Below are 26,021 nucleotides of genomic sequence, written 5' to 3'. Positions count from 1 at the left end.
TTCAAGATTCACAAGATAGTAAGTTCATGGCCTGGAGGTGGTAATACAGTGAGTGGACTTCTAACAAAAAGTGGGCAGGAAAGTTCTTTAGATACTATATAGTACTTTTTATTTTCCTTCTCATTTGTATCACTTCATCTCTTATTATGTTAACCTCTCTAACTAAAGGTTTTAATTTTAACGAGAGGCCAGCGGATGATGGCTCAGCATTGGTTTTAGGTGGCTTCTCTTATCTGACCCGCTCATTGGCTGCTGTGTTCTTCTTTTCTCTGTTTTCCATGGTCTCAGTAGCTCTCCAACCACTGAGCTAGAAGTGGTCTCTTCCTCTTCTGAAAACCTGACTAACACCCTGAGTGGATCCCGGTTGCAGCCCTGTTCATATAACAGTAGGTAGCTCAGGGCAGGAATTAAGAGCAAAATCTTTGAAATCATCCATACCTGGGTTTGAACCTTACCCCTGTCATTTAATATTTGTCTTTGGGCAAATAACTGAAATTCAGTGTAACCATCTGTAAATTGGGGAATTATACTAGGACCTCACACAAAGAGTGGTTGTGAGGAGTAAGTGAAATGATGCATAGAAAGAAACTGCCCAACGCAGTGGGGAAGCCCTGAGTAAATACTGGCATCATCATCACCACCACCAACATCATCATTTTATATCATTATTTGTTATAAAATACAATATCATGTGTTGTTATTTACCTTTTTCAATGCTCAGACTTCTCACTTGCCTCACAGATATAAAGTCCTATTTGCATGGAGTATTAATCAGGTCTTTTACTTCCTATATTTTTTGATGCTTTGACATCTTTAAGAAGCTTGCTGGCAGAGGAGCAGGCCCCACCCAGGACTCGCTTGTTTTTAGAGATGGCCGAGGGCTCCGTGGGGATCACTTCTTTCCTTCGCAAACCAACCAACCCAGGGTCCATAGCCCCCACCACCTCCCTATCCCACTCACACACCAATGTTCCTCTGCCCTGACACCAGGGCCAGGTACAAAGCAATCAGAGACAACCTGGATAGCCTCAAGCCCAGGGCAATTATTCAAACTGCTTACTCTGCCCAGTGTGTCCTTCGTGTTTCCCCACAAAAACTCCAATAAAGACTCTGGCTTAGACTGTCTCTTTGCTTCTTCCTGCCACCTAACCAAGCCTAGTGACCCTGCGTGGCTGGGGTGACCCCTTCTCAAGGACTGGTGAGTAAATGACTTTGTCCGAGCGCCTTGTTCTTATCTCCTCCTCTGGCTGTGATGACTTTCCCATACCGAATCCAATATGGACTTTCTGGGGACACATGGCTCATTTATCCTTCTGCTTACATCTTCATGTTCTCACGGGGTCCATCGCATACAGGAGGTAACTCCAGGCCCCTCCTGTCGATGTGGAGCTATAATATGGGATGTTTGGGACATTTATGGTGTGTGGTCACAGATCAGGGAATGGAAAATTAAGACATTGCCACCTTGGCCAGTTTGGCTCAGTGAATAGAACTGAAGGGTCTCGGGTTTGATTCCAATCAAGGGCATGTACCATGATTGCAAGTCTGATCCCCGGCCCCCTGATCTGGGCATGTATGGGAGGCAACCAACTGATGTGTCTGTCTCATATTGATGTCTCTCTCTCTCTCTCTCTCTCTCTCTCTCTCTCTCTCTCTCTCACTCTCTCTCTCTCTCTCTCCCCTTATCTCTTCCTTCTTCCTTCCACTCTCTAAAAAATAGAAATGGAAAAATGTCCTTGGGTGAATATTTTAAAAAAGACATTGCCACTAAAAACAACAGCCATAAAATTGAACTGAGAATTCATGTGAGAAGAGCTGTTAGCCTCCATAGGCATGTGGAAATATGTGCAAGCAACCCTCTCCTACCCTTTGACATGTTGCTTCTGATTTAAGACAGTTCCACTGAGGAACAATAGGCCCGGCTTCATTCCAGGCAGGCTTTTGTAGAAGCTGTTATATTCCTTAACATATTTATCATCAGCTTCTGATAGTTTTCAATCATGAGCTAAACGTGCTTTGTCATGAAAGTGGCCTGGAGGGATATTAATTAGATTTTCCCCTTAATCTTTTGAGAGGATGTCCTGTCAGCAATGAAGCATTTTACTGTTAATCAGAAAATCAGCTGCATGGGCTGGACTGAGGAAGAGATAAATCTCAAATCAGCCCATTCTGCACTTGTCAGCAGCTCAGGGGAAATATTTGGTGGAGTTAGGATATAAAACTATTACCCAAGAGGAAGATTCTATTCAATTCATTACACATGTATTGAAATCTTAGGTGTCAGGCTCTGTATGAGAGACTGGGAATACAAAGAGGTTCTGATCTCAGACCACTTAGCTTTGAATCCTGGTCCTACCATTAACATTGCAAGCTTCTTTAACTCCCTATGTTAGCGTAAAGACCACGCTTCTGTCACCAAGAGATTCCAAAACATAAGCTCCAGCAAGCCCATCATTTATGTTTCCCTCTTGTAACAGTCCTGAGTGAGGGTCCTCATGGGCTCTTCTGCCTGAGATGCTTCAGAATCCAGTTCTCCCCAGTGGTGTGCATTGCTGTCTCCTAAAAATATTGTCTTCATCTTCTTGGTTGAAGCTGGGATACAGCCAGGTCTTCATTCAAGCCCCAAGGATGATGTTCTAAGGTCAAGATTCAGAAATGAGACACATCATTTTCACTCACGTCCTCTATATGAAAATCCAGTTCCAAGGACAGAGCCAGCTGCGAGGGAATCTGGGAATCTGGGGAGGGTAGGCACTGGCAGGGCAGCCAGGTGTGTACCTTTAACTAGAGGTGCCGATTCCATCAGTAAGTGGATGACAGGGAAAACGTCAATCATCTCTGCCATTCCTCCGGAAACCTGTTTCTTTTCCAAAATGGGAGTAATCGCGGCACCTGCCCATAGAATTAAAACAAGCAAATGGATGGCAGGGTCTCGCACAGTGTCTGGAACATAGTGATTAATAAATGTTAGCTGTTATTATTATTAAGACAAAATACCTGCGGTGCTTCGCTGGAGAGAATAGCTTAAATGATTGCCTAGTTTTGTGAGAGCACAAACGAGGGAGTAGTTCATTTTCTCAGTGGAGAGCATGGAAATGACAGGGAGCGTTTGTAGAAGGGTGACAACTGAATTTTTAACAAACAGAATTTTTCTAGCACAAAAGAGACAGCATCATGTTCCAGCAAAACAAAGCAGTCTGTTTTGACTACAGAGAAGGAGAAATGGGCCATATTTCTCATCGTGTGATCCTTGAGCCTCTTATTTTATAAACCATCTGGGCACCAGCCAAGATATACTGAACAAACTAGCTGGGGATGAGTTTTTTAAAACTGCACTTTAAAACAATCTACCACCGCCTATTATATACATTGAATTGGGGTAGGGTGTAGAAATCCTAAGGCAAAGAGTTAAATTTTGTGTGGATTACAAAGAGCTATGCTGCCCATTTAAGCAAAAGTCTTTTAGATGAGCATTATTAAGGCGGTTAAAAATAAAAATGTCATCATTTTTTATGTATTCCATTCTAAGGTCAATAATTTTAAATGAACAAATGTATGAACCGATTTAGCCAGTCCCACACTGAAGCACACACACCACAGACTATGAAACATTTGCTGTTCGCACAGATTTGCCAACACGAGGCTGGTTCTAGCCAATTGATTGCCAAGAAACTCTTCTCACCATTAAGAGCAGTAATAAGTGTGCATTCCTAGAAACTGTTACAAGTATATAAAAAACATATTTTTTTCCTGAATGCTTAACATATAAGATAACAAAAAATAACTGGATACATATGACCAGTGCCTTAACTGCTGAGTTCTCTTAGAAGAGGGCTAGTTTTGCTAAGATTATATATCATCTTTCAAATCTGAGTTGATAAAGAACTATCACATTTCTTTAGCCAAGAACCTAAGAATATTTTCTAAATGACCACCATGAAATAAATTGGAATGTGTCATACATAACAGCAAAACAAGAAATTCCAGGCAGTAGACCGAATTATTTTTATTATGTTATAAGCTCACAAATATAATTTAAGGGCACATACATAATACATTAACAGCAGCAGAGTAACATTTGACCTCCCACCGCTGCTGTGACATAGGTGAAGCTGTGCGAGATGCTTCCTGTGTCACAGCAGCGGTAGGAGGTCAAGTGAAAACTGAACGGCAAGAGAAGCTGTGCCCTGTGGCTTCGCTGCACATCAGCTGTGCCGTGTGCCAGTCCGCAGAGAGAGCTGTGTTAGAGACAGTCGGCAGCTTACCGGAGGTTTTCCTCCCAGCCGGGAGTTTCCTGTAATGTGCTGGCCAATACGGCGTGTGATATTTTTCTTTAAACACCAGATTCATTTGAGTTATAAAGAATAATCTCCTCTATATTTTAGGTGAAAGACAGCACATTTAATAGAGAAGAAAAGCTATTTAGATCTTTAGAAAAGACCGCGAGGCACTGTGTGAAGAACATTTCCTTCTGTCTTCAACACATTCAGGTAAGGGGGACACGACTCTTCCATGATTCTACCAGCAGATACCGATGTCCGTGGTGATTCTGAAGAGTAAATCCACTGTGCATTCATTATACGATGACACCTACTGTATCCATTTTGGGGTGTGGCAAACTGCTGGTGAAGGAAGCCAGTATAAAGGCTGTGGCTTTGTTCTTTGTTCCCTCGCCTGCCCAATCTTTCCCCCATCCATCTCGCCAGATTGTGGGACATTTGCTCACCCGATGGCCACATGGTGCTGGTCAGCAACAGGCTTTCTTTACCCTGGAGATGAGCTCACTAATGCAACATTTTGGACAAGGCACCAATGTTCTTTGTTTATGTTGTTAGACTAAATAAACCCCTGATTGGCCTTTCTACTGAATGTAACTAGACTGTATTCTAGTTGGTTGAAGTCTGATTTTCAACAAGGGCATGCAAACCTAGGAGAGGACTGGAGACACATATTTACAAATTTAAGAGTAGAAGTGAAAGAAAACCAAAGAGGCACATAAAATGAAATTAGAAGAGAAGGTTTAAAGTAAAAAGTGCATAACAGAAAGGCCATTTCAAAAACCCACAAAACTCACAGGTGGGTCTCACATTTAGCAGTTGCTACCCTCCAAAAAGACATGTGATCACACAATCCTAAAGCAAACTGAGTGCCTGTATATATTTCACATCCAGGCTTTCACAATGCGCCCTTTACAGCTCTGAAAGAAATTTAACCTTCTGTAGGTAGTCATACATAAAAGAAAATCAATATGAGTGAAAAGAAATTCTAACAAAATAACTCAAATTAAAATATACAAATACTCTGTAAAAGACAAAAATACCCCTGCAGATTTCCAGTCCCCTATGAGGTTTTGGTGCCCTTGTTGAGAATCAGACTTAAACAAACCAGTTGGAGAACAGGATAATTATATCCAGTAGGAAGACCAGGCTGGAGTTTGTTCTGATGGATCTCATAAAGAAGACAGTGTCCGGATGTGAGGGCGATCTGGCTGCGACATCTGTCACCCCATTGATCGCCAGGGTTGATTCGGCTGATCTGGCTGGCTAGGCGGGTGTCCCCCTCCTCCCTCACCGATCCATGTGCGTCCCTCCCGAAGCTGCGCGCTCAGTCGAAGAGGACGACTTTCCCCCAAGAGGAGAGGACCGGTCTTCGGTCAAGGGTATACGAGTAGCTGCGCTCCCCTGCTAGAACCTCCAAACAAGCTCTCAAGAAGACATGACGATGAAACAGAGAGAGTTAGAATTACATGTATATCAGTTCAATGGTCCCCTTCCGATTTTCCAGATTTTAGAGGCAGATGAACACTTAGGTAAGTTATCACAACAGAGGATTCTCAGGCACAATGATTTGGTGAGAAGGTTCTATGCTATGTAAGCAGCAAGCCACGTTCTTTCCTTATTTATTGACTGGTGCAAAGCCTGATTTTACAATTACGTTTGCTCTTCTTTTTTTTTTTAAAAAAAATATATTTTATTGATTTTTTTACAGAGAGGAAGAGAGAGGAATAGAGAGTTAGAAACATTGATGAGAGAGAAACATCGATCAGCTGCCTCTTGCACCCCCCCCCCCCCCCCACTGAGCATGTGCCCACAACCAGTGCACATGCCCTTGACCAGAATCGAAACTGGATCCCTCAGTCTGCAGGCCAATGCTTTATCCGCCGAGCCAAACCGGTTTTGGTAAGGTTTGCTCATCTTTTCCTAAAGCGCTGCCATTTGGGAAAATGAAACCCAAAACTTAGTTGTAAAAGGGCAGTGGGAACACTGCCCCTTGATATAGGAGTAAATGCCTCTTGGGAACAGAGGAAAGTCTTCTGTTTCCACTAATTGATTCAACAGAAATGTGAACATCTTAAAGAGAGCATTACATTCACTAAGGAAAATAGAAGACAAATATAAAAGAAGTGATTTTTAAAATAAGGGATCTATAAGAATTGAATGAAGAATTGCCAGTGAGAGAATTTAAGATGGACTCTTGCCCTAGCCGGTTTGGCTCAGTGGATAGAGCATCAGCCCACAGACCAAAGAGTCCTGAATTTAATTCCAGTCAAGAACATGTATCTTGGTTGCAGGTTCCATTCCAATCCCGGATTGGGGATCGTGCAGGAGGCACCCATTCAATGTGTCTCTTTCTCTCCCCCTCCCCTCCCACAGTCTTTAATAATCGATGGAAAAATTTCCTCAGGTGAGAATTAACATAAACAACAACAACAAATAGATGGACTCTTAATAAAAGAGGGTATCATCGAGAGCAGTAAGAGAAAGTAAGAGGGGAGGAAGTGAGGAAATAGTTTGCTACAGGTGACCTCCTTGTACGAAGTATTCATGATGAATTCTTTTTCTATTTTTTCCTTCTTACCTCTCGGTGGGAATGGAGGGCGATGCTGATGAAGTGCCCATTTGGGGTGAGTGTCGTTGTACTAACGCTGGAACTTAACCCTCTGTGTGCCTTTGCTCTGGGTTCCAGGATGCCATGCACTTTGCCCTGCAGAGTGTGCTGCAGCTCCAGGAGATTTCATGCACCAAGGATGAGGAAGAAGGGGTGCAGCCAGAGGCCCCAGGGAATGCCCCATATCCCTGTGATGACTTTGTAAGTTATTTATCTTCATAGGTAAATGCAATTAATAGTAAGGTTAACAGAGAAGCTGATTTTCACTTATTTTTTTTCTGGTTAAAAATAAAACATACACTAAAGCAAATACTAATGTCAAAATTATTAGATTTTAAATAGGATATTTTTTATTATTAAATATTTTTAAATGGATTAGTGTAGATTTCACTATAGCCAAAACTTAAGAGGGTCCCAGACTATGTTTCTAGGGGTATTAAGTGTCTGAGCAACTAAAATCAACATTTAGTTTAAGAGTGCACGTGATACAGAAAGAATTTATGAAGTTAGAAAGCTGCGATTTTCTTAGAATCCTTACGCAGATGGGTGTGAAGACAATCTCTGAAAATGTGACTTTTATTAACCTACTGTAGGCTCAAAAGTAAAGCCTTCCTATTGAGAAAGGGCTTTTACATAAGAGTCATATATTATGTCTCCTGTTCTGTGGTAAATATTTGTTTTCTAAGAGTTCGGTAAAATATACAGAATCATAAAACAGAGTTTGGTAATCATAAAGAGATACTTGAGCCAATAAAATATTTGAGTGGTAAACTAGTCTAAATAATACTAATTTTCACTTAGCATCTTGTGTTCCATAGTTATTGTTATTTCATAACAGTATTTCAAATATTACATATAAAATACAATAGCCTCCGTCATCATCTTGAAGGTCTGTGATGGTGGCATTATTGTGCTGGCGTGACTGGCATTTGGGGTCAGACAAATCTTCATTGAGTGGCCCTTGTGTTGGAGGGTGTTTAGCATTCCTGGTGTACCAGCTTCTAAATCTCCATAATGTCCCTCCTTCTCAAGTCCTGACATCCAGTGAACAGCCCCACATACTTCCGAGTCCTGGAAAGTGATACAGCCTCCACAACAGTAGGAAAACACTGAGAAGCACCTTGATTTCCGAGCACAGGAAAATGGAAAGTCAGGATTACATCTGAACTAAGATGCTAGGTTAGGTAAATGAGACAGGGAGGAGGGTGAGAAGTTTTTATGGCATGTTAAATGGAAAGAGTGTGGCTAGTTCTTATACATTATCTAGGCTTAATTAGAGAGAGCATATTTTAGAAAAGTTCTTAAGGGTTTGCTCTTTAGTTTAATTCCAATTCATTAACTAAGTCAATAAATATTTATTGAGCACTATGTAAAAACATGGCATATAGCTTCTCCCTCATTAACAATGCTCCAGAGACTGCCACGCTCCCATCACCGGGCTTTGCTCCGCTCAGGTCCCCACACAACCCCGCATCCACCATGGCCTCCATTCAGCAGCTGGTAGGGAGGTGGCGCTGAGTGGAGAGCAAAGGCTCCCAGGAGTGCAGAAGGGGATTGGGCTGGGAACAGCGCTGCAAATGGGCTCCATGGCCACACCAGACTGCATTCACTTCTGATGGCAAAAACCTCACCATCAAACCCAAGACTACAGTGAAGATCACGCAGTTCTCATGCAACCTGGGCGAGAGGTTTGAAGAGACCACAGCTGATGGGAGAAAAGCTCAGAGCGTCTGCAGCTTTGTCAAGGCGCACTCGTCCAGCAACAGGAGTGGGCGGGGAGGGGAAGGAGAGCACCATCACAGGAGGTGGGAAGGCGGGGAGTTAGTGGTGGAATGCGTCATGAACAATGTCAACTGTACTCGGATCTATGAGAAAGTGGAGTAAAAATGCCATCATTCTTCTGGATGGGAATTAGCCGTGAGGATAAAGAATCTCAGTTCAATGATCAAATATCTCTACGCTTTTTTCCCATTACTGTGTTCAGTTATCACAAACATTTTACATGGAACTACTTCTGAGTTGGTTTGATTAGGATTGACTCTTCCGTTAGTAAATAAATGTGATTATGTCATATATACATTTGTACAAGGGGCTCTGTCCTCACAGCCCTGGCTTCATCTGGAAGATAGTCAGGAAGGACATCCAGAAGGTTGTCCAGCTGTCTGGTTTAATTAGCATATCATGCTTTTATTATATACTAGAGGCCAGATGCACAAAGATTTGTGCAAGAACGGGACTTACTTTCCCTGGCTGCCAGCACCGCCCTCACTCTGGCCAGAGCTGCCTTTTCACTCTGGCTCTGAGCCACCTTTCCACCTTCCCATGCTGCCCAGAGGACGGAGCAGCTGGGGCCATGCAGAATGCTTGCATTGTTGCCATGGTGACAACGCAAGTGTCCCATTCTGCCCCCAGCGCCTGCATATGCAAATTAATCCACCAGCTTTGTTTGGTTAATTTGCATACTCACTCCTGATTGGCTGGTGTGTGTTGTGAAGGCACGGTCAATTTGCATATTGCTCTTTTATTAGTGTAGATACATATATATACATACAGTACATTCTTCAGAATTCAACAAGAAGATGAGATAAGATGTTCCTACCTTGCATAACACCATAAGAATGATAAATTAGGATAAATTAAAATAATTATCAGAAAACTCAACATGAAAGTAACTTTTTATTAGTAACATATATTTGAACTCGGTTTAAAAATCAAACATCTATCTGAAAGCACAGAAGTTTTAATCCAAATGTGATAGATATTTATCTACACATTTTTATAGGACAAAATCTTAAAATAAAATCTGATTCTTATTTGTTCTGACTACAATTCCCATGCACAGTGAATTGTCTCATGTCACCTGGCATAAATATTGTAATTATAGTGCAGTATTATAAGTACACTACCTATAGAGTCCATTCATGTCACAGACACAGCAATTTATTCCAGAACAGAAAACAGATTATTTGCTTAGCCAAAGGACTCATTTAACAGTCTTCAGGTGCATATGGATTATTTTATAAATTAGACATCAAATTTAATCTGGGTTGGCTATTGCTAGTGCCAATAAAGACTGGTTTCTCCTCTCTCTTAGATTTCCCATGAGTTCAGACAAAGTTACCAGAGGCCATCTAAGTTAATTATAATAATAGCAGCTGCTGCTCAGTCTGATTCCTTAGGAGATATTTTGGGGTACAAAAGGAAGCCTGCCTCCAAATTGCCGTAACATAATCACATAACCCAAACATGTCTGCTAAAGGATGGTCAGCGAACCTAGGGGACAAGTGCCCTTCAGAATAGAAGGGTAGGAAAGAGATGCAAAGAGGAGAAATGAAACACAGGGTGCTCGGGGTCTGGCATGGGGTTTGGCATTAATATGAAGTTCATTTTCAATGCCGCAGACCGAAAAATGTAACAATTTAAAACGTAGAATCAGCATTGGCTTAATCCTTCAGTGTACTTAAAGAGGAAGCAATAGCTCTGGGGTCGTTTCTATCACGGGAGCAAAATACTTATGACAACGGGGTACATCTGTATGGGGATACAGTTCTACTACCATCATTAGCTACCAGGGTCGCCAGGAAATCAGGGCAGATGTCTCTTCGAAGATGGATTCTCTTTTATTGCCAACAAAATGATAGGTGAATCATTTATGCAGTCTGGGCAGTAACAGGCTGAAGGCCACCCCTCCCTCCCATGTGCTGGCCCGGGGATTAGAAAGAGAGGGAAGGGGAAAGTGTAGGAGATGACCCCAATGCAGGAGAAATGACTAGATCCTTCTTCAACTTGGCTGGATACCTTGCTGCCTCCCGGTGCCCCTGCAGGAAGGAGGGAAGCCCATGGATAGCAGCCCTGGCTGCTCTATGACCGGATTCTTTCCTCTCTCCGCAGGCAGCTCACCTTCAGACGCTCGTGCTGATGCCCCTGTCAGCCCTGCTGTCCCTGTTCCCGGGGCCTCAGAAACTCATCCAGAAACGCTATGACAAGCTGCTGGACTACAACAGCTACCTGCAGCGGGCGGCGGGGGAGGAGTCAGACTTGGCCAAAAAGGAGTACGAGGCCCTCAATGCCCAGCTCGTGGAGGAGCTCCAGGTGTTCAACCAGGCCGCACGCAAGATCCTGCTCAACTGCCTGTGCAGCTTCATCATGCTCCTCCGGGACCTAACAGGGGTGAAACAGCAGCTGTACTCCGCGGCGGCGCCGGTGAGCACAGCGCCAGCACCTGGCTGCCTTGGTCTGGGCATCAGTTGGAGACAGTGTCCATGCAAACAGCCCTGTCCATAGCTTGCACCAGTGCGGTGCGTGTGAGTGCGTGCGAGTGCGAATGAGTGCCTGTGGGGTTTCCCATAGGAAGATCCAGGGAAAAGGGGAAGCGTTTCCTAGTTTGGGTTTGCTATGACTTAGACACTTGCAGTTTGTTTTGGAGATTCCTTTTCAAATGCCAGCCCACCAGGTTCAGCTATTGCAGGTGACACCAATGTCGCTCCGCCTGCCTCATGCTATGTTGTTGCTTCTCAATTCACATTTTGCCTTCCCTTCCCACCTTCTCATACAATAGTTTTTCAGTGTTAACCATGACTAAGATGAGGATAAAAAAGCAGCCCATCTCAATGGAATGACAGATGTAGGAGAATTGTCAAACCAGCCTTCATTTTGCTTTGCTCCAAAGAAGAGAAGACTGGTGTGTGTGTGTGTGCCTGTGTGTGTGTGTAAAAATATGTGTGTATATCTCATCTAGCCTTCCATTAGAATATGCTTTCATAAATATCTTTTGAAGAGAAAGAAAGATACTTGCATCTTAATATCAACTTTAGAAAATCAGCTTGGTTTCCGGGTCCTTATTTTCACTTGTATTAGTTCTCATTCAGCTGGTTAGGTATTTAATGGACATTTGGAGGAAAATTAATTGCTCCTACCTTATTTTTTTATTGGGTGTCTAATTAACTTATCCTTTGAATTAAATTATATTGAATAATCAGCTGTTACACTTACATGGTTCAAAAGACAAAATTATGTAAAATATATAAGCTTCTGCACACCCACTCCTGTCCCCTAACCATCCCATCTCCTGCTCCCACCCATGATTATTAGTTTATCTTTATTCACTTAGGGCTCCTTTGAGTCATTAAAAGTACATTTGCATATATATTGTTATTCCCTACACAAAACTAGTATGTCAAAGAACCCTTCTGCAATTTGCTTTTTTTTAAAAAAAATTATGCGTTGTTGAAAGTATTTCATATGTCTACTTTTTCCCCCATTGACCTCTCCCTACCAGCTCCCGCCCCCCATGCAACTTGCTTTTTAACATCCTGGGAGGCAGCCATGTCCACACACAGAGAGCTGCCTCATTCCTTTTTCAGGTTTATACCATAAAATAGTATAGGACCAGCCCCCTGTTTTGAGGGTAAAAACTTCAACGAGGTATCATTTACATACCATAGAGCCCATCTAATTAAAATATAGATTTTTTTGGTATATTCACAGGAGTTGTGCAACCATCCCCACAGTCAATTTTAGAACATTGCCATCACACCCAAAAGAAGCTCTGAACCATTAGTGGTGACTCCACCTTTCCCCCAAACTCCCCAGCCCTAGGTGACCACCAATCTCCTTTCTGTATCGACAGAAATGGACTTTTGGTATAAGCAGAATTATACAACTTGTGTTTTGTTTCTTCATCATTGGCTCTTACACTCAGCATATTTTCAATGTCTATCCATGTTTTACTGTGTTTCTGTACTTAATTTTATTTTCCCCAAATACTCCATAGTATGGATAAGCCACATTTTACTTAACCATTTATCAGTTGAACATTTGGGTTATTTCCACTTTTGGGCTATTATGAGAAGTGCCCCTAATAAATGTTCAAGATCCTCCTGTCACTCTTTTCGCTGATATTTCAATATGGTCTTTTGATGTAGTGGTGTAGTGCAGCTGGAGTTCTTCCATGGAGATCGAAGTCTCCCAAGAACGAGTGTCCCAGAGAACCCAGCAGACATTGTGTGGTCTTTTTAACCAAATCTTGGAAGTCAGACAGCATCTTTTCCATTGTTCTATTCATTTTCACATTCTACTCAAAGAGGTGATCATAAAGGACCACCTAGTTTGAGGGGAGGGGATATGGATTCCATCTCTTGGTGGGAAGCATGTCAAAAAATTTGCTAATTTGTTTTAAAACTGCATAGCCTCTTTCCTCTTCCCACTATCCCACCCAACACATTAAATGTGACTACTGCCATAGATTCCCAAGCCTTTTCCTCAAAACTTTATTGCTATTTTTCCTTCTGTTCTCCTTTTATTGGGCTTGAATCTTTAAAAAAAAATTATCCCTATCATTTTAACGGGATTTATGGAGATGGAAAATTAGATCATTTTTCTTTCTAATTCTAATGACCTAATTTTTCACTGTGGAACTACCCTGTTCTTCACAGCTCTACTAAACTCAGTACCTAACCTGGTATTTCAATGTCATGCTATTGAAATTGGAACAATGACTTGGAACAATGTATTATGTATTTTGAAAGTATTACATATACTTTATGCCTACAGGTAACATTGTTGGTTTCAAACATATCTGAAATGCAGAATAGAGTACTAGAAGAGGTTCAAAATCTGAATTTTATGAAGGATAACAGTGCCACATTTATTGAGAGAAAACTTAGTTTTGAAAAGAAGAAGCCTGTGCAAATTCTGGTGAGTTTGCAAATATTCATGCCAATGATGACTGTCACTTCTTTGCCTTGTTTAAACTATAATTTATATTATTTTCCATATCACTTATCTCATTCTAATATCTTAATACACACTTATTTTATGCAAAACATTTTTGTCTCTTTTTTCCTCTACACTATGAACTCTAAGTGTATAGATTTTTATCTGTTTGGTACGTGATGTATTTATTCCAAGCAACTAAAATGGTGTCTTACATAAGCTAGATACTTTATAAGTATCTGTTGAATAAATAATAGAAATTTATAGAGCTAAATTGTATAGTTCAAACCTTTCACTTTTTCTAGATAAGGAATCCCAGGCTGCAGAGATGAAGTGGCCTTTTCAAAGTCACTTAGTGGCAGAGCTGGGATGGGACTAGGCCTCTTGACTCCTTCCTGCCTAGTTTACTGATGTTATTTCCCAGAAAAAGACATACACATTTAAAATTTCTAAATTAAATATTTATCAAGTGCTTAATATGCAAGAACATGTTTACAATATGACAAAGAAGTAAAAACGCGTTCAGCATAAGAGAGGGATTAGAACCACTGCCTTCTTATTGTCTTTGAATTTTCTTTCTTTTCTACAACACTGCCCTCATGTGCTAACTAGAGATTTTTTCACTGTATAACTCAGCTGGATACTTCACAGTAATAGCCCAATCTATGCCTCAGCACTGAAATAATCCCAGATCCAAGTATGGCTTCAACATTTTAAAAAAATCCCAGAGAAGAAGTATTTATCAACCCAGTGAGGATGTTAGAACACAGCTGCCTAAACCAAAATGTCTCCTTCCCTCTCCCAGCCAGAAGTGCCACGTCAAACTGACACTCACCGCTCCAAACTTCTGTCCACATACAGTACAGAGGAACTCTACCAAGCTAAGCGCAAATGCAATGCTACACAAGAATATGACATCAATCTTCTGGAAGGGGAGTTGGTGGCTGTGATGGAGCAGAAAGATCCACTGGGGAGTACGAGCAGGTGGCTGGTTGACACAGGAAGTAAGTGATTTGTTTAAGATGCACAGAGTCATCGCCTCTCTTCTGGTTGAGTCTTTCCCAGGGACCTCTGTGTGCTTCTCGAAACACAAATGTTTGGAAAGTGTATACGAATGACCTTGTTTCTTCTTTCTTTTTACTCCTGTCTAGTTATTAAAGGATACGTGTATTCTTCCTTCCTAAAACCCTACAACCCGGCAAAAGTACAGAAGGCGGGTGCTGAGAACAGGTCCTGTGACGATGACTTTGATAACATCAGCCTCTTTGTGTCTTCGCGGCCAACGAGGAACAGTGTCACAAGCACCCCAGAAGGGAGCATAAGTGACAGCAGCTCATCTCTTAGTGGCACATGTGGGAAGTTTGAAACAAATGGCACTGATGTTGACAGTTTTCAAGAGGTAGATGAACAGGTAAGAACTTCAACCTTTATGTAATGATGCTTGGCTGTTCAAATCATGAAAGATGGTCTCGCTGATGACGCTGTTTCTTACTGTAAGACTTGGTGGAAGAGCATCAGCTTTGATGTCAAGTCCTAATTCTATTAACGCTTACTCCCTGTACAGGTGTTTGCAAGGAATTAATTCTCTGAGTCTGTTTCCTCAAATGCAGGAATAAGGACAGTAATTCTTATTTTGCAGAGTTGCTGTGAGGATTAGGGATGCGGTGGGTATGTAAAGTGCCCAGCACAGAGTGACACTCAGTGAGTGGTGGTGCGGCCTTTACCTGCTGTGATGCACTTAGAGTGAACATGGTCTTCTGATACTCGCCCCATCAGAGGAAAACAGCTCACACTGAGCAGATTGTTGCCATCCGTAGCCAGTGGCAACGGTTCCTAAGTCTTCTGAGGGCAATATCTTCACTGAGTGATCTATGAATTGGCTGTCTTTAATCTTGTGAAATGACATATAGCATACAATGACATTTTTTAAGAGCTACTTTTCCCTCAATGCATCAGTGCAAAGGCAATTGGGATGATTCCTCTGCAAAATGGTAAGTTAACTATAATGTAGAGTTCCTTCTTTCTACTTCAGAAAGTTTCAATATATTTAACTATTCATCCTCAGGTGGGGATCAACTACCCAATTACCTGGTTCTTTTTTTAAGTTGCTTTTTTCTTTAGTGGCTTTTTATTAATTAATTTTGTTTTTTTATAAGGGTAATACATGGTATTTGTGAAAAGTTTAAAAAGTAGAAAGATCCTATATAATAAAGAGGTAGTGTGCAAATTGACTATCACTCCAACACACAACTTGCTCTCTCCCAGAATTGCAGCAGCACATTGTCAAGAGAGGTTACCAGCTGTGATCTAGCCTTATCGCTGGTTGTAGTGAATCCTAGCAAGAAAGACCGATAGATGGTTGGCCTTGGCCTCTATTTGATATGCAGGGGATTCATTTGGACCTAAAAATCAGTCAGAAACAGGCAAGTTCTGATTGACTTAAGACTTTACTGGTGGTGTGATTTTTACACGAAAGCCGTTTTTAACCTGGAAGAATTCAAAGAATAAAAGGGTTCTGTGAATGGGATTTGGGAGGTTTCATGAATCTCCTCAAATATGCTACAAACTGGCTGCTTATGTGTATAACTGCGGCAAAAGAAGTCCATATCTTTCACTGGATTTTCAAAGGGAAATTTGATTGCAAAAGGGTAGAAACCACTGCTCTGGAGACTTAATTAATATTTATCAATTCTTCCACCCAATCAAAAAATTGTTGGGTAAAGAGCCTTCTGCATTTTCTAGGATGGTTATAGTGGATCAGAAATTTTAAGGCAGGATGAAAGTACAACTTGCTACCTATAATGAGAAACTTTTGTTAATGAAAGAGAGTGCTTACCAGATGAGACACCAAGCAGGTGTAACTGGGAGGTATTGTCAATCTATATATTGGGGCCTCAGTACCAACTCATTCAGAATCTAACGTGCACACCACAGGCAGAAAGTAGGGACTTTCTCTGAATGTTTTAGAAGCTCTCCTAATTTATGATCCAGAGACTCTGTAGAATAATGGGGATGGAACAACGGGTATTCACACACTGATTGGACTGATTTATAATAAGGGACTTAATTTTTAACTTCTTTACTCTCTACTTTATGCTATATCAAAAAGCAGTAAAAAAAAAAAAAAAATGCCTTCCCATTATAATATATTTTCCCCTTTTGCTCATCATATAGTAACAGCATGATATATATTAATATTCTAACAAATTATAACAACATAGGTAGCTTAAAACATCATACATTTATTAGCTCACCATTTGCATGGGGTCAGAATTTCAGGCACAGCTTAGCTGGGAGCTCTGCTTAGCATCTCAAAGAGCTGCAGCCTAGATTTTGCTGGTCTGTGCTCTTTTTGAAACTTGAAATTCCCTTCCAAGTTTGAGGTTATTGGATGAATTCAGTGCCAGTAGGACTGAGGCCTCTATTTCCTTGATGGTGGTCATCAGCCCAGGGCCATGAGGCCTCTCAACACTGAGAGGCTGCGCTCAGAAATGTGTGTGTGGTGATCTCTAAGTGGTTCACAGCAAGGCTGTTTGCTTCTTCAAGGCCATAGGTGAGCATCTTTCTGGTTTCAAATCTCTCATCAAGTCAGGCTATCTTATCTAACAAGAGTAATATGCAGATTGACCATCATTCCAACACACAAGATGGCTGCCCCCATGTGGTCAAAGATCCTGCCCCCATGTGGACACAAGATGGCCACCACAAGATGGCCAGCAGGGGAGGGCAGTTGGGAGGGATCAGGCCTGCAAGGAAGGGCAGTTGTAATGACTACTGATTTCCTTAGTGTACAGTTTAGAATTCTCTTACTGAATCTTCAGTTTTATTTTCACTCCTCTCCCACTTTTCACCTTATAAATGGGTATTGCAGTAACATTATTATGTAAAAATCTGTCAATGTTTCTATTCTGTAGCAGAGATTCTTAGAGCTAATATTTTTAAAAAATATTTAAAACAATTTTAAACAAAAACTGCCAAATTGCCTTCAAGTGTAGTTCAGACTCCTTCCAACAGAACAATAAGAATGCTGATGTCACTGTATTCACATCTGGACCACACTTTAGCAAAATACATCCAGTGGGAATTGAGGAAATGTCATTTTGGGAAAGTAAGAAAACCAGCATTCCTTCTAAAAGGTTGGCGATCTTTATTAATAACCTGTTAACCAGGGAGTTTCCTTTTTAATGAAGCAACCTGTAACAGGCGCGTACTCTTTCACTAGGACGTGTCAGTACGTCACGCCCAGAGGACGTAATTTCATATTATTTTTTTTATTTATACTTAATGAAAATAAATGAAATATATATATATATAGCACAAAGGAAAATACAAAATTACAAAAAAAATAGAAAAGAATACCGACAAAAAAAAATGGACACGTCGAATTAAAAAATTATAAATTTTACAAACAATGATAAAGATTACAAAAAATAGCCGAAACCGATTTGGCTCAGTGGATAGAGCATCGGCCTTCGGACCTAAAGGTCCCAGGCTCGATTCCGGTCAAGGGCATGTACCTTGGTTGCCGGCACATCCCCAGTGTGGGGTGTGCAAGAGGTAGTTGATCAATGTTTCTCTCTCATCTCATCGATATTTCTAACTCTCTATCCCTTCCCTTTCCTTCCTCTCTGTAAAAAATCAATAAAATATTAAAAACAAAAAAGATTACAAAAAGTATATACCGTCCCTCTCAGGGCACAACATATATTTCAAGGACGTATTCATTTGTCCTACCCGTTCCTGATATTGTTTACGTTTGACTTATTTATAGGTCCCGCTTGGTTAACAGGTTAACATTTATCAAGACTTGTAGGCTCTGTTTCTAATTATGTCATTTGCTTCTTTGTCTAGATTTTCTATGCAGTTCATGCCTTTGAAGCGCGGAGTAACTGTGAACTCAGCCTTCAGGAATACCAAAGAGTCCACATTCTTAGGTTTTGTGACCTAAGTGGCAATAAAGAATGGTGGTTAGCTGAAGCTCGAGGGCAGAAAGGATATGTGCCAGCTAACTACCTTGGAAAGATGACTTACGCTTAAGAAAATCAGACTTCCTGTTTACTTAAAAGTGGAGATGTTCCAAGTGTGTTCTTTACCATCAAGAAAGGTTGATTCTAAGGACAAGGTTTTTTTTTCAATTTACTGTATTTTATTTTTCTATATGATGTACTTCACCTCAAAAATGTTGTTTTCACATCTCTTTATTGCACGTGCACACACACACATATCCTATATAATAAAAGCCTAATATGCAAATTGTCCCCTCAACTGGGAATTCAACCAGGAGTTCACACAGGAATTTGACCAAGGGGCTGGCCCAGCCCACCAACAGCCTGTGGCCCCTACCCCTGGTCAGCCCTGCCCTTGATCCCCCCCACCCTGATCAGGGGTGGGGTTGGCTGGCCAACCACAGGAAGGGAGGCCCCGGCTGGCAGCTGGCAGCTGCTAGGGACCCTACCCATGCACAAATTTCATGCACTGGGCCTCTAGTATACCATATTCATTATTCGGTTTATATATACATATGTGTACTACATGGTATTGATTATACACGTATATACATGAACCAGGGAGTGTACTAAATACATAAAAATAGGAATTGATAATTAACAGCAAATAGAAATCTGATGTGGGGCCTCTCTTTAAGTTTTGAATGAAAAAAAAAATTGAATAACATTTGAATGAACACCAAATATCAGACATTGCCCTAAGAGCTTCATATGTGGTAACCTATTTGATATAACATTGTGAGGAAACTGTGTCCCGAAGAGGTGAATTTAGCCCAAGTCACATTGCTTGTAAGTGGTAGGGTGGGGTCTCAAACCTAGGTCTGGTTGTGGGGTCCACACTGCACTACACTGTCCTAACCCTCTAAGAGTGTACACTGAGTGGCCAGATTATTATGATCTCTGAATGCATAATAATCTGGCCACTCAGTGTAGACATTTGCTACCACAAAGCAGTCAGTGATGCAAAGAATGGACATCGAGGAGGCCCATTTTCCTCTCAGGTCCATGTTTAAGTATTGAGGAGTTTTTCAAAATCAAGGGCTACAAGAACTTCCATGATACTAGCCTAAAGAAAATGAAATATCTAGGTTATTTATTTTTACTGTTTTGCTTAAACATTTTTGAAAGTATAATTGTTTAAAAGCTATCCTACATGATTGCTGATGATATTTTAATGAGAAAATATTTTTGGATCATTCAGTTATTTGGATAATGAATGGGGAATGTGTGTTCCCTGTTCTGAGCCAAGATGCAAATATTTTTGGTTGCTGATTTATACTCAGACAAGGCAGGAACTGAGGTTAACGTTTGCTGTAACACAATGTCCTAGAACACTGAACTTTAATTTAGGATTAGCTCAGAACAGTCCCCTAAGATCTCAGGCATAGTTTGTCAAGATATTTTATTGAACTAAAGATGCTTCTATGGAACAGAAAAAAACATTAAATTAAATTTGACTTAGTGGTTTTCTTTAAGAACCAAAATAAGGTGGACTTTCATTGTCCATGTAAAATATGCTAATATGACATCAAACTTTAAGATATTAAAATTATTTTAGAAGGTTTGATTTGTATAATGTACAGTTACATCTATTCCGAAGGAATACAAATAACAAAATGAAAGTGCTGCTTTTCAAAGGGTTGCTGACTTTTACTTACTTACTAGTATATGTACATATATGTACATCTACAGGTAGTCATAAGAAATTTACATGTCAGAAATTTATCCACATGGAATATCTTATAAGACCCCAGTGGATGCCTGAGACCCCGGATAGTACGAAACCCTACATCAACGATGGACCTTTTTTCTGCCAGGAGCCATTTGGATATTCATAACATCATTCATGGGCCATATAAAATTATCAACTTAAAAATTAGCTTGCTATATTTGATCAAACATTTAATTAACTCACCCCTAATGCTTTGGGGCAGGGTCAGACCAAATGATTTCATGGGCCTTATGGGGCCTGCAGGACAAATATTTCCTACACCTGCCCTATATATACTATGCTTTCTCCTATACATATGTACCTATAATCAAATTTACTTTATAAATTAGGCATAGTCAGAGATGAAAACAATAACCGGTAATAAAATAGAAGAATTATAACAATACTGTAATAATTTATGTGAATGTAGTCTCACTTTCAAAATATGTTATTGTACTGTATTCATCCTTCCATTGATGTAAGATTATACAATGTAAGATTATGCAATGATGAGATGAAGTGAGGTGAATGGGTGACATTATCGGTATTATGATGTAGCATTAGGCTACTATAAGCACTGGGATACTCAACAGTCGATCTGATAACCTAGAAGACTCCTGAGTGACTAATAGGTAGGTAGAATAACAACGCAAATATGCTGGACAGAGGGATGATTCATATCCCAGGCAGGACAGACCTGGATGGCATGAGATTTCATCACACTACTCAGAATGGAGCATGATTTAAAACTTGTGTTTTTATTTCTGGAATTTTCCATTTAATATTTTCTGGGCTATGATTAACTGTGGGCAAATGAAATTGTAGATAAGTAGGAGTACTGTTCTTAAAATTCTTAATCTAAATATGGTTTTATAAGATTCTACCGGTAACTCATTTTTGCATGAACTCTTTTCTTGTTTTGCGTTGGGTACCAAAAGAAGATTCTCTTTTTTAAATGTACAGGAACTTTTTCTTTGAAATGGTTATTTGTACCCAATAATAAGATATAAGTAAATTCCAGTTTGCCTAGGGTAAAGCAAAAGGAAATCCAAATTTGCTACTTGTGGAAACTATGAACATACCCTAAAACCAAGATAGTAGGGAAATTATATGTAATTTATACACATGCGATTTAAATTGTGATGTTAATACCCATCTCCCCTCCCACCACCACCAATGCAGAATTATATGAGTATCACATTTACTTGCTTTTCTGGCTGAGATATTGACTAGATGGATGCGAGAAGCTTTGTCCATTTGTGTGGGCCTAGGACCAATGCTTCTTGTCTGATCTCATCTATGAAGGAGCCACGCCCTTAAAATCATAGCTGCAGTCAGCGGCTGAGCAAGAGTTGTAATGAAGCATCTACTGCAGTCCCCCACTCTCGTGCTGAACATTATTACTGTAAAACTATGTTGTTGCTATTTTAAAACCACAACCTACATTTCATTTGCCACTTAGGCTTTATTTTTAAAAAATATTTTTTACATTATACAATAATCTCATTATTTTAGTATGTTAAGATCAAGTCACTGTAATTTGAAGGCCAGGCATTATTTCACTGGGCCTAAGGGAAATAAAATCTCAAAATAGTTAAGATGTATATAAGTTTTCAAAAGTCTTCATAAATAAAGCTGTCGGTGAGAAATGTTAATGTAATTATTTATATTTTTAAAATTAAATGTTATTGTACAGTATTCTCTGAAATAGGTACTTTTTGCCAAGAACAAAGGGAAAATTTTTGTAATTATTTTTCTTTGTAAAACAATCAAGTGTATATATACATTTTATTTAGTACTTATTTTTAAATACATGATTTAAATTAATATATATAATAAAGTTTAGAAATTATAAAAATCTCCGTAATACAAAATTACCACGGGTGCTTAAATCATGGGGGTGGAGGATCACAAAGCCACTATTTGAACATTCCTTGTATTTCAGAATAATATCTTGTTCTAGTATTCATTAGTATAAAACAATTCTAAGAAGGTTCCTTGTGCAGAAGAGATATAATGCACATTGTTAACTATATGAATGCAGCACTGCTTAAAATACTGCAAGTAATTGGTATAGTCCATATTATGTCTAACATATCGATATAATTTGGACATTTCAGATGACCATTTAAGTGCTTGTCACCATTCATCACCATTCTGTGATGAATAGTTCCGATGAGTTACACAAATTACAGTTTTCATTATTGAAACATGAATTTTAAAACTTCTTACTTTTCCCATAAGCATCTTTTTGTCCACTGTAAAAACCTCTTAAATCCAAGTGAATAAAGAGAGGAAATCTTTATATTCTAAGATGGCCAAAAAACCCACTCTGTTTAAATCCTGTTTGCTGTAACTATGGTTTCTTAAGGTACTCAGTGCACTGCCCCACACTAAATACATCCATACCTCACAAATTCAAGCTAAATTAGACATGTAAGTTTACATTATAGTTGATGAGAAAGTAATTAAATTTTAATAACTGGAAGGACACTAGATTTTACAGTCTTTAGGGATATCCTACTATTTATAGAATGCTAGTGTTTTTACAAGTCTAATTTTTCAATTACCTCCCTCCTCTGGTACATACTGCATAATATATATAAAAACTTAAGTCATTAAATTTTCTGGGATCTACCAAATTATTCTAATATAATGAATCTGAACTCCAAGATGACTAAAATTCAAGCTGAGTCTCTGAGGCCAGACATTACACTCTGGGCAAGATTTGCTTTAGGTGTTCAGTTAAACCAACCACATTTAGCATATTCTAGAATGAGATGTTCTTATTAAAAAAAACCTAGAGGGTGGATTCTTAGTAAATTAAATAAACGTATCTTACTTAAAAAGCTAGATTATGGTATGTAAATGCATTTCTGGTTTTCTCTACTTATGTAATTTTTATAATTATTGAATAAAAATTCCTGTAAAATGATGTATTTCCTATAACCTATGGCTATCATAATTTATATTATCAGTTACTAATAGTACTACCACATCTTTGCTAAGTCAGAATCACCTAACCTTTGAACATTAGATACCTTCAATTTTGTCTCATTAATTATTATCTGTTTTTAGAGAGGAGAAAACAAGAGTTTCACACAGCTAATACATGGAGGGACAGAGATCCAAAACCTGGTCTCCAGACTTTTAACTAATATATTCTTTCAATGTTTTCCTTTCCTATTTTAAGTAACTAGAATCTATGACTAAGTAATCTTACAATAAGCACAGTACACAAGACAGAAAAGTGATACTGAACAGATTCCTACTAAAATAGGATTTGAACTTACAGTCCTAAAAGCTTACTTGCTGGCTCACCTAATTATTTGTATATTCATTCACTGAGCCAATAAATACTTATTGAGAACTATAGCGAGAATACGCTAGTGAGCAAGACAAACAAGATCCCTGCCCTCATAAAACTTAAAGAGTAAGAAAAACAAAATAAATGATAAATACTATTAATATAAAACTGGCCATTTCATCACATGCTCAGTTAAAAAGCCTTGCTAACTTAGTGATAATGGAAAAATCAAGGTCTGAGAGCCAATTGGAGACAACTCTTACACCAAATACACATCTATAAAAATGTCAAGATGAATTTTACATTACTAGATGTATGTATACTTATACATTTGTGCAGAGTCTAAATATACATTTACATGTACAAAGAGCTATGCTACACACACAAAAAAATGACTTCTTAAACAAATCTTATAAAGTCCTCTCTGAAGTACTGTAGATATTAAGATAATTGCTTCTCAAGTCTATCCAGCACATGGGATAAAATTTTCCATTTCAAGTGCCAATGTGCAATTTGTGTGCATGACTGCTTTAATGTTTCCTATGCACCCGGGTTACATCAGCTGTTACAGTTGTTGAGCTGAGCTTGTGTCAGGTCATTTTGCTCAGTTTAGTCCAAACTATAAACTATAAACAAATAATGATGGGTGTATATATCTTTGTTGGTCTTTTGACCCTGAAGAGAATTTGAGGTTGATGCCAAATTGATATTTAATCAACAGCAATGTTTCTCAAAGCAAAAACATCTGCAGGCAGACTTTAAACATGTGAGTAGATGATTGCTCCACTTTGTAAGTAATGGGATTATCTCAATCTTGAATTCTAATTTACCATGAATAATTTAGTCCCATTATTTAACAGGTAGTTTTAAAGTAATCTTTTCTTAGAAAAAGACCAAGCTCAATTTAAAGAGATTTATCTTCTCAAAAATAATTTGTCAACATATTTTAGAATAATGATGTTGTAGGGATTAAGGGGAAGGATTTGAGCTTGAAGGCTATAGAGTGAAGATTTAGTGGCACACATCAAGGTTGAAGGGATGTGGGAATTTATTGGACTTCTAGTTTACAGACTGGTGAAGTTCCAGTTTTGGGTGAAATGATGTATTCAGGGAGTACAAAATAGCTGCTGCATTTTGCTCTAATAAACTGCTTCTATGATCCAGAAAGCCTCATGTCTTCTTTCAGCAAACATGAAACAATTGACGGATGTGTTAGCTTGCAAATAAGGACACTAAGATCCTTCACTCATTTTGACCTAACAATGTACATATATTGTACATACTTGAAAACAACCTTAATAATTGTACAGGAGCTACTTTTAAAGAAAGTTAATTAACATTTGATAGAATGCTATAACATTTTGGGGCAGTGAAAACAAAACAGACTTATTTTTCATGGTATAGGAAGAAGCTATCAGTATGTAAACAAGTAGAAATGATCCACCTAAAGACTTTTTGGGTATTTTTCTCAAGAATTCTCAGGATGTGTATAACCAGGATAGATCAAAATTTAAGATGTATTAAATATGTACTATGTACACTAATAAAAGAGAAAGATGCAATTGACTTTACCTTCCTGATGCCAACCAGCCAATCAGGAATATGCAAATTAACCCATCAAAGATGGTGCATTGATTTGCATACATAGGTGCCCAGTGGCCAGGGACAGGATGCTTGTGCCCTTGCCATGTTGATGATGCAAGCATTTCGCACTGCCCCAGCCCCTCCGGGCCTCTGGGCAGTGTGGGAAGGCAGAATGGCGGCTCCCGGGCTGCAGCAAATACTGGGCCGGCAGCCAGGGTAAGGAAGGCCCATTCTGCACGAATCTCCATTCATCGGGCATCTAGGGTACATATATTACATTGGCAATGTAAGGAAATGTGGGCAATGTGACAGAAGTACTTCATTGAAAGGTCATGGTAGATCACAATCTATTGAAAGAAATAGGTAAGTAATTGATATAGGGTGATAAAAAGGTAAAAATATAATATAGGGGTGTCAGAAACCAATTATGAAAAAATTAATCTTGAAAAATGAGATGAAGGAAGTATTTGGGAAGAACAGGGAGAATCAAGCTGGGTATAGACACTGATTATGAAGAATACTGGGGGAATATAGAAAACTTTTTAGTGGGTCATCCCTGCCACCTTGTAAGGCACCTTATTCATCAGGATCAATCTTAGGGCTTTGTTAGAAGATGAACAAACTACTGCTTTTTTGTTTTAATTCTCATATATTCTGGAAGTTCTCACCAAGAATGTTATTCTAATCACTATTTTCACATACTATAGAAATTGCTAAAATAAAAATGTTCAAAGGTTTAAAATAAAAAAGACTTCCAAATTCTTCTAAAGAATATTTAGCATTTTAAGAAAAGAAATAATAAAACTTTCAT

General features: G+C 39.3%; 1 protein-coding gene and 1 pseudogene across 2 annotated transcripts in view; both read left to right on the top strand.

The window, feature by feature from the left end:
• Positions 1 to 19,255, top strand: part of ARHGEF38 (Rho guanine nucleotide exchange factor 38) — a 120,763-nt gene extending 101,508 nt beyond the window's left edge. Inside the window, exons 8-14 of the mRNA XM_084889463.1 lie at positions 4,386 to 4,490; positions 6,967 to 7,089; positions 10,780 to 11,091; positions 13,441 to 13,584; positions 14,408 to 14,606; positions 14,754 to 15,013; positions 18,454 to 19,255. Coding sequence (XP_084745589.1) covers positions 4,386 to 4,490; positions 6,967 to 7,089; positions 10,780 to 11,091; positions 13,441 to 13,584; positions 14,408 to 14,606; positions 14,754 to 15,013; positions 18,454 to 18,639 — 1,329 coding nt within the window. The 3' untranslated portion in view covers positions 18,640 to 19,255. The remainder of the gene's footprint in view (positions 1 to 4,385; positions 4,491 to 6,966; positions 7,090 to 10,779; positions 11,092 to 13,440; positions 13,585 to 14,407; positions 14,607 to 14,753; positions 15,014 to 18,453) is intronic.
• LOC311625305 (fatty acid-binding protein 5-like) lies at positions 8,368 to 8,772 on the top strand (annotated as a pseudogene). Its single transcript has one exon. The product of its transcript is annotated as a fatty acid-binding protein 5-like (transcript).
• Positions 19,256 to 26,021: the final 6,766 nt, after the last annotated feature.

This window comes from Pipistrellus hanaki (genome assembly GCF_964339955.1).
Source record: "Pipistrellus hanaki genome assembly, chromosome: 1".
NCBI lineage: Eukaryota > Metazoa > Chordata > Mammalia > Chiroptera > Vespertilionidae > Pipistrellus > Pipistrellus hanaki.
This window is presented reverse-complemented; position numbering and strand designations above follow the sequence as displayed.